This window comes from Eurypyga helias, unplaced genomic scaffold (genome assembly GCF_000690775.1).
Source record: "Eurypyga helias isolate BGI_N326 unplaced genomic scaffold, ASM69077v1 scaffold1265, whole genome shotgun sequence".
NCBI classification, from domain to species: domain Eukaryota; kingdom Metazoa; phylum Chordata; class Aves; order Eurypygiformes; family Eurypygidae; genus Eurypyga; species Eurypyga helias.
The window spans coordinates 2,655-11,946 of record NW_010249245.1 but is presented as its reverse complement, the minus strand read 5'-3'; the positions used below and the strand labels follow the sequence as shown (position 1 = coordinate 11,946).

The 9,292-nt window shown below is 42.3% G+C and overlaps 1 protein-coding gene across 1 annotated transcript; it reads left to right on the top strand.

Moving 5' to 3' along the window:
- Nucleotides 1–385: 385 nt before the first annotated feature.
- Nucleotides 386–5,729, top strand: LOC104509357 (exportin-2-like). Its single transcript, XM_010151279.1, has 7 exons — nt 386–538; nt 1,286–1,383; nt 1,590–1,675; nt 2,795–2,876; nt 3,310–3,456; nt 4,264–4,495; nt 5,188–5,729. Exons 1-7 carry the CDS (start codon nt 404–406, stop codon nt 5,275–5,277), a joined length of 870 nt encoding a protein of 289 aa, XP_010149581.1. The 5' UTR covers nt 386–403; the 3' UTR covers nt 5,278–5,729.
- The last annotated feature ends 3,563 nt before the right edge of the window (nt 5,730–9,292 follow it).

Sequence of the window (9,292 nt, the reverse complement as noted above, 5' to 3'; positions counted from 1 at the left end):
TTTAAATTATTTTTATTTTAAAATACGTTTTATATTTCCAACAGTCACTACTCCAAAGCCTCTCATTATTTTTAATTACATTGCCTTGTTTCTAGTGGTTTGTTTTCTGTGTTCTGGAAAATTAGCAAATGGAAGTTGTATATATACAATGCTTGCAAATTTTTTGGATAAACAAATTTGGGAAATGATCCATTCCTCCAAGGTTTTCTTTGCGGGAAACTCTGTGTTAATGGCATATAGTCACAGGTTCAATAAGTAGATGAGTGGTTCCTGTGGGTTGACAGGGACCATGTTTGCTGAATGTGTAAATGTCATCGTTTCTTTTCCAGAGTTCATTCCATATGTGTTTCAAGTGATGTCCCTACTTCTGGAAATGCATAAAAATGAAATCCCATCGTCCTACATGGCGTTGTTTCCTCATCTACTTCAGCCAGTGTTATGGGAGAGGACAGGGAACATTCCCCCTTTGGTCCGACTCCTGCAGGCTTATTTAGAGCGGGGTGCCAATACAATAGCAAGCGCTGCTGCTGACAAAATTGTAAGTTGGATTGATTCAGTCACAATGTAGGCCTCTGGGCATGTCGATTTAAGATGAAAAATTAGAAGGAGCTCTTTCCTGTAGTGAATACCTGGATTTGTGCAGAATTTATGCTGGCACTTTAAATAAATAGTGCTCATGTAGGAAGATGACTTTCCAAGACACATTTTTTTGTGAACGCAGGCTTTTTGGATGCTTTGCCATTATATGGTAAGATAAATCCTTAGACTGTCATGCTTTTGTCAATTAAGATGTAAAATTCCTGCACTTGGTCCTTGCCATCAGGTAGATTTCCACAATTTTCCTGTCTCGTTTGCCTCATTTTGAACACTGTGGACCAGGAAAATTCACAGGTTCATTCCAGACGAGTGAGGAGAAGCCGAGGTGTTGGGAGATCTGAGGGTTAGTGAATGCAGAGGGAGATTTATTCTGCATACTTGGCTTCTGTTATTTCTGCTGCGTGATCTGCTGTAGTCAGACCCGATTAGGCAATGCCATCGGTGAAGCAGACGTGCATGTTGAAATTGGCTTTGGTGTTCATTTGATCAAGGTTAATCTCGATGCTCAAAGGAACATCACTTGGTCCTGATAGAAATCTCCTCCTTGTCCTTACCCGCAGAAGCGGAATCCTGGTTTAGGTTATGAAAGCTTTGCCTTGGTGTGTGTCTGAGATGGTAAGGGCCAACTTTCTGGTAGGTCACATGTGAAGAACTGTTGTATAGAGTTTTATGTTTGCTTTGCTTACAGCCTGGATTGTTAGGAGTGTTCCAGAAGTTGATTGCCTCTAAAGCTAATGACCATCAAGGATTCTATCTTCTCAACAGTATTATAGAGCATATGCCTCCGTGAGTATGAGTTGAGATTACATTCTAAACCGATTTCTGTGACCTTTAATATCTGGGATGTTTGTACGCTTCATAGTTAATGTTCACCTGAAAAATGTCACCTTTGCAAGTAAAATAGAATTGAACAATTCTGTACATATTTTCTGTGAAGTGACACTAATAAAATCCTGGTGTGGATTGAGTAACTATTCTTTTTAAATTTCCAGTGAGTCAGTTGACCAGTACAGGAAACAGATCTTCATTCTGCTATTCCAAAGACTTCAAAATTCCAAAACAACAAAATTTATTAAAAGTAAGTTCCTTGCTACATGAAAAGCTTCGGTGGTGGTGATGCCAACAGTTTAGAACATGCAGCTGGACTGAATTAAGTATCTTATCATGTCTTGGTGTTCAGCAGATGAGGGGATACAAGTGACTCGGCAGCAGTGACTTGCTTCAAATTACTTTGTAATCAAGGGTGGCAGGGAGTGCAGTTGTCACAGCAGGTGACAGTTTCCTGAAAACTGAAGGAATGGAACTAAAGCAGGGAAAAGAACTTGTGTATTCTTCTTACTTTCTTACTCTGTGTGATGTCATTATCGGAAAGTGTCTCCATTTAATCCTCAGCTAACAACCAGCAAAGTTTCACTTTCTCAGAATGCAGTAATTAATACTGACCACACTTCTTTTACTACATGTAGTTGTGTGTTATAACTGTTAAATATTGTATACATCTGTGTCATGCTGCCTTAATATGACTGAAGTTACTGATAAGGTCTTATGTTAAACTAGGAAAGCTGTGATAAATTATTGAAATATATATTTTGGTTATTTCTGCTGTAACAGGTTGATTATTGTCTTACTGATTAAATTATTTTAATCATACTATCACTGCACAAATTATGCAATTTCTATTACTTAATCCTATAAAATCTGATTAATGCTACCTGATAGGAGCCAAACGGATAGGATTGCTTATAATGGTCTTCCACAACCCAAATTTAAGTGGTGCTTTTAATGCAATTGCATCTGTGCTCTGGCACAAAGGCCATGCAAAGGGGTTCACAACTGATCTGAAAAACCACATTGCATAAAGTTTTTGGCTAAGAGCGTTGAAGAGTTGTTTTGTTCCTTGATCTGAATAATGTGCAAGTAGCTTTTTCGAATGCTTCAGCACTGCTGTCAGGGCAAAAAGGACTGAATCTTTTCTTAGTTATTTTACCGCCGTGTTTTAGTGTGGTGCAGAACGTGTAAAGATCAGTTTTTAGGCAGACTTCAAGGCAGCGAGTTCACATACGTCACTAGAACGGGACATTTATAAAGACTGCCACTTCCATCCCCTTGAAAAACTTGTTGGAATGTATTTTGCTGACTCTAAAGCTATTCTTTTGCTTTGATATTGAGTTATAATTTGACCTTTTTCTTGTTACAGGTTTCCTAGTCTTCATTAACTTGTACTGCATAAAATATGGGGCATTAGCTCTGCAGGAAATATTTGACAGCATACAGCCAAAGTTAGTGTGATTTTTATTTATTTATTTATTTAAGACTGCTGTGTAACGTGTATCTTTTAGAGTAGAAATAGTTGTCTCCTTTAGCTAAAATCGCAAACTGCATTCATCACTAATTTGACTAGCCAGACGTTTCTTCCAACACAGTTGATTTACTTGTCTAGGATTTTTCTTTTTCTGACTTTCTGCTCACAGTCCCTTGTCGATAGTTCCAGAACTAATCTCCTAAGCAGATCATTAAATGGAAGGAGCGATGTTTTTATTCTCCCTTTGTGGAGAGCTTGTACGCTTAAATTTTTACAGGGCATCTACTGCAACAGGGCAGCATCATAACAAGTTACCTGGTTTTCTGTTTTTCCTAGTTCTTCATATTGTTTCTGGTTTTCTTTCCTCACCATAAGGCTTTCTAATGCTTTTTCTTTTAATGTCATAATAGGATGTTTGGAATGGTTTTGGAGAAAATTATAATTCCTGAAATCCAGAAAGTGTCTGGACAAGTTGAAAAGAAAATCTGTGCTGTTGGCATTACGAAAATATTGACAGAATGTCCTCCTATGATGGACACTGAATACACCAAGCTGTGGTATGTAGAACGCTTCTTAAAGTTCTGATAGGGAGGGTCTTGGATTTCTTCTTTCTATCTGAGCTATCATCAAAATACGTTCTGCACATCGACTCCATTGTGACTTCTTCAGGCCTGCTGCTGTTATGGCACTGACTTTCAGGCTTTTCATACCACTTCCTTTTCTCAGCAAATAAAACTGTTTTCAAAGCAGATACCAGAACTAGTTTGAGATTTTTCATGATGGAGATGGCACTGATGGGAGTGGCTAGGACTGCTTTTAGAAAATACACTACTTCCTATTAGCTTCTGTCCTTTCTGAAAAGCTAAGCCCAGTTTTGACTTTTTCAGGAGACCTGAGCATAGGCACTTACAACCTGATAGACTGTAAGATCTTAGCTTGACAGCAGAGTGCTGGGGGAACCAACAGTCCTCTCTCTGGGGAAATGGTAAGCCAGTCTAGGATGTCAGGTAGCCTGAATTCGATGGCAATAACTGGACCCCTGAAGTAGAACTACTTTTTTTTATGTACTTAGAGAAAAGTCATGATCTGGAGAAGAATTCCTTTTCTTAGGTATGTGTCATGAAAATTTGGCCTGATTAAAAGATAAATACGTTGTTTGTGCTTTCAGTATGAGCACCTACTACACAAATCCACCATTTCTTAAATCCAGCTTAGCTTGGGCACTTATAATTTCAGTAGCTAAACAAGTGCCTGAAAGGGCATAGTTGTAAAGGGGTCTGAGTAATTTGAACATTCTTGTAAAATATACCACGTCATAATGTGTTTTAAGCACTCCAGTTTTATCCTCCCCTCTTCACATATAGGACTCCTTTGCTGCAGGCCCTCATTGGCCTCTTTGAACTGCCTGAGGATGACACTATCCCTGATGAAGAACACTTCATTGACATAGAAGATACTCCAGGATATCAGACTGCATTCTCTCAGCTAGCCTTTGCTGGAAAAAAAGAACATGATCCTGTAGGTCAGATGGTGAACAATCCTAGAATCCATCTGGCACAGTCTCTTCACAAACTGTCTACAGCATGCCCAGGCAGGGTAAGTGATACTCACACGTGACGTGCTAATGCTAAATTCTGCAGGGAGGAAATGCTTTTTTGATAATGGCTCTCTTGCTAATGTTTGATACTCAGCAAAGTGAAGTATGTCATAACCAGAATGCTAAGCATTGCTTGCTTTTACCCTCTAGTGGAACAGAGCTTTTGTAAGGTGGGTTTTTTTTTTCCCCTGGTTACCTTAGAAAGGCCATATTTTCACATGGCATATTTGAACTTATTGCTAAATTAAGCAGTTTCATAAATGAAAATTTACCCACTTACAGGTATAGAGCTAATAGTTGTCTCCAGTTCAGTTGTATGTACTCGGGAAATCTTGGGCAACTCATGCTAAGTTTCAGCAAGTTTACGGTTAACTATTGTAACCCATAGTGTCTTTGTTTTGTGCGAGACTTTGGTAAGTAAAGACTGCCTGAGAGATCAGGTGCATTCGGGTACCTGCTTTAATAACTGAAGGTTTTCTCTGCTCTTCCTTCATGCTTGATTCAGATAAGTAGTTCGTAAAACTGTCAGCATCAGGAATTGTAATTCCAGCAGCTGCTTTCACAGTGCAAAACTGCTGCTCTCCGTCTCTTGTTTGACTCTGTACCATATGTTGACGCAGTGATTAACGGGATAAAGCAGCACCTTCACGTGTACACACACTGACACTTCTGCTCTGTCGTATGTTTTAAGGTTCCATCCATGCTGAGTACTAGTCTGAATGCAGAAGCGTTGCAGTATCTCCAAGGATACCTCCAAGCTGCAAGTGTGACACTGCTCTGAATTGCATATATTCCACAAGCAAGATCAAAAGCTGTTTTGTTATACGGAAGGTTGACACTGACTTTTTTTTTTTTTTTAATAGCGGAGCTCAGACAAAATGAAAGATGCTACTCGAAAATGTATTGCAGAATCCATCTTGTAAAAGATAAATGTGGCTTTAAGCAGAAACTGAAAGAATCTGGTGGTTTGTGTACTCATAGATAAAAGGTGGCGAACTTCCATTCCCAGCTTAATTTCAAAGGGAATAGTCATAGCGGTTTGTTATGGGATTTATTTGAAATCAGCATCTGCAGTGTTCAGATAACATTCTGAGATGTGTGGAGAGCACTGGCTGTAGAAACTCACTTCGGTCACTAAAATTCCTTTTCATTTTGATGTTGTCCTTTGTATTTCTTTTGTCTTTCCTTAAACTTTATCTAAATTGTGAATAAATAAGAAGTACTTGTTTAAAATGCCTGTCACTCTGCGCTTACTGTTTTAGAAGAATTAGTTGGTTTAAAAAAGATAATGTTTTAACCTTAGGATAGAACAGTGGGACCATGAGGGTTTTTCTTTATCTGAAGGAATAGTTTAAATTCATTGTAGGATCATACAGAGCAAATCTAAAACTTCTGCAGAAGATCCGAAGCCATTATCACTCTTGATACTCATCAAGAGGTGCACCCCTTCTCGTTGAACAAGACATCAGTGTGGTGCAGTAGAGCAGGTAACACACTCTCCTAGAGCGGGTGTCAGTCTCCAAGTGGATTTTCAGTGATGTAGTTATTAAAACTGGAGCAGTGATCTTAGAGTTAAACTTAACTCAGACATTCTCCCTGTCTCCTCATCAATATACTGAGTAGGCTTGGTAGCCTGGAATTCAACGTGCACCAGTTTACCTTGCAGTTACGGCTGTTGAAGTGACCAGTTAAATGCCTGGGTCTGGCTGTGTTCTCAGATGGCCTAGGCACCAAACTGCTACACCATAGGCGCTCAGAGCACTGGTACTGCAGGGCTACAAATAAATCCGTTGTGGAGACTGAAAAATGCCTGAGTAAGAGTCAAGTCTCAGACTTCCATGACGTTAAGCAATGTCGTGCACGACTTTGGGGTTTTTTTTAGATACTTGTCCACAGAAATTCTGCAGATGACTTGAAATCATGTGTTTCTGTAGTTAGAATGCCTGTTGAAGTTGGGCGTAGTATCAGAAAAGTTGCTGAATTTACTGAGGGTGACACGGGGCAGAATCAGCTGTCTGGTGGTTCTTCCTTAATATCTGTGGCTGGCACACGAGAGTGCGTGCTGGCCATCTCTCTCACTACATAAAAAATGAGTAGCTTGTTAGACAATGGATTTAAACTACTAAGTGCCTAAAAAATGTACGAAAAGAGTCAGCATCAACAGGTTTTCTTGAATCTGGTCTGTAATGCAGTGTCAAACCCTCTTTGTTCATAGGAATGAAGTGAAGGCAGTTCTCAAGAGTGAAATACAGTGGTGATAAAGAACAGCATCTGCCTTACCGCTGATGAGAGAGCCTGTGATGTGCGGCATAAGTCTCCCGGAGCAGGCTGAATTTCAATAGACAGGCTGAAACCCCGTGGGAGATGTGTGACATTTGCAAGGAGCCGAGTGCCTACCTCGAATGTCAGTGTTAATTGAGCTGTGCTCGTTCACAACCTGCAAGCCAAAAGGATACTCCGTGTCTGCTGTGCAGCTTTGTCTTTTTCCTTCGACAATAGGGAGAACGATTCTACAGAGAACTTGCAGACCTCTTTTTCCTGTCAGCCTCAAAGAACCAAACTTAAATGGGTACCGGTGGCCACGTAACAGCAGTTTGACGCACCTCTGCAGCTGTTGAAGTAGGCAGGCGGCACGTGGTTGGTAGCTGACCTTGTGCTGAAACAGGGTTCTCCAGCTGTGCAGTAGTGAGGGTTCATGGTATTAGACCATCTTTGTTCTGTGGTTCTAAGCAAGGTCGCTTTAGGGGACAGGTCGCTGCAATACCTAAGTGAACAGACGTTCCTTGTCTTACCGGTACCAACTGTAGATGGAGCTGGGCAGAATTACAGCAGAGAGCCAGAACCTTTTTGAGAGGTAGCCAACGAGAAACTGGCTCCTCTGAATGGGAAATTATCAGTTAATCTGAATGCTCACTGTCTGGCACATCCTGCAGCGCGCGACTTCCTGTTGGACAGATACTCCATGTGAGTAGGAGCCTAAGTGGCTTCAACAAATACTAGTGGCGTAGTTGTCCTTCAGCTCACTCAGAGTTGAGTAACTTGGACTTAGGAGACATGGCTGTGGCAGTGTCAGTGACGTGTTACTTGGTGCTGGCGTATCCTGCAGGTGTCCTAAGGCATGCACGTGTTTATATACGCACTGCTCTTCCAGGGAAATGAACTTTTCAGGTGTAGTCTAGGCAAACCTTACCGGCAGTGCCCTTGCCTTCGTTTAGGTGGAGACCTTATTGCTGCTTTTGACAGCTCCCCTCAGCACAGGGTTCCAACTAGACTTATCTGTTGAGTTCAGTGAAAACTGATACAAGCAATGGTGTAACAGCTTTCGCAGGATTGGTGGAACTTCCATAGGCCACCCTTCGGCGTACTCCCTGTTAAACAGGCAAATGCCGGTTTCTTAAGAAAGCTCAGGCTGGAACCACCGGGTACAAATGGATCTTCGGAGGATTTGGGAGCATCTAACTCTGTGTTGGACAATTAACCCCTGCCCGTCACCGGACAGCCTCTTCTGCAACACTTCTGAAAAGAAGTAGCAAATTCTCCCTTGCAACTGATAGCAGATTATTCAGATTCAAGGGGAAAAAGATTACTTGCTCCTTTTTAAGGATGAAATGGGTAGAGGGATGCCTGTGTTGGGATCTCTGACACCACAAAACTTTGATCTGCTGTCCTTTTTGGAGCCTGCTGACTGACTCGTGGTTGTCAGCTTCTAAACGACATTCTGAGGCTTTCGGCGCAGAAGAAATACCTTCGTGTTGGGCGGGGGGAATAAAAATCAGAAAAATCCTAGTGCCATGCTCAGGACTAGCACACGCCCTCGTTTCCTTGGGCTGTGAATGGGCCATGGTCCTATCCACGTTCCTGCGAGGTTGGCGGCACATAGTAAAGCTCCAATTCTCCGTTTTGACGTACGAGTGTGTGCGAAGGTAAGAGTCATCCTCTCCATGAGCCAGACAGTTCATCCTTAACTTCTCTGATGAGGCCAGAGCAGATTCCTCTTCTCAGCTGACTTCTAAAACTTGGGTTTCTCTGGGATCTTCAGATTCCTCTTCTCAGCTGACTTCTGCTTCCAGAAAACTTGGGTTTCTCTGGGATCTGGCTTGAACGTGCCTCGTCAGGCTGCGTTTCTTCGACTGCTGCGTGTACTTGATTCTCGTGCCGTGGCCTTCCCACGAGAACAGCCTTGGAGAGCCCTGGCGCTGTCGGAAGGGATAGGCCGGATTAAAGCTGTCGGAGCATGTCTTTGCACTGTCACCAGCACGAGTGAGTCGTGGGGCAGCCTGCGAGACCCAGAGATGGTCACAGCAAGCTGCTCACAGCTCTTCCCCCTTCCCTGCAGCTCACTCGTTCTGGTACAGAAAAGCTGTATTTGGTGCTGTAACCTCACCTGACACACGGAGCTGCCTGCCGGACAGCACGCCGTAGCTCACGGCAAGCTAATTTGGGTACAGCTACACCCCCTGCTCCAGGGTGCCTTGGCGCTTCCCTCATCCCAGAGCTCCCCCGTGTCAAACCTTTGGGTTGTCTTCAAGCAGCTTAATCCTTTCTCCGTAGAAAAATCGTTCTTTGTACCTGTCGCCTGTCCTGCGGGTTCCCGCAACAAACCAAAGGTGAGAGGAGGTCGTGAGTGGTGTCGCAGCCCTCGGCAGGAGTATCACAAAGACCTTTTCTTCTGCTTCAGGCATTTGCCCTTAAAATTGTGCAGCTGGTAATTGACAAAGAGACGCTCCAGGCTTGACTTCTCTGAAAATTTAAATCTCTCTCTAAATCTAGCTGGCTATCAGAAAGTAGGATAAATG

What these genes read in the sequence shown, in the direction of transcription:
- LOC104509357 (XM_010151279.1), top strand. Translation starts at nt 404, where the DNA reads ATGGCGTTGTTTCCTCATCTACTTCAGCCAGTGTTATGGGAGAGGACA. An exon ending in ATTATAGAGCATATGCCTCC is followed by an intron (nt 1,384 to 1,589) that starts GTGAGTATGAGT and finishes TTAAATTTCCAG; the next exon opens with TGAGTCAGTTGACCAGTACA. An exon ending in TTTGACAGCATACAGCCAAA is followed by an intron (nt 2,877 to 3,309) that starts GTTAGTGTGATT and finishes ATGTCATAATAG; the next exon opens with GATGTTTGGAATGGTTTTGG.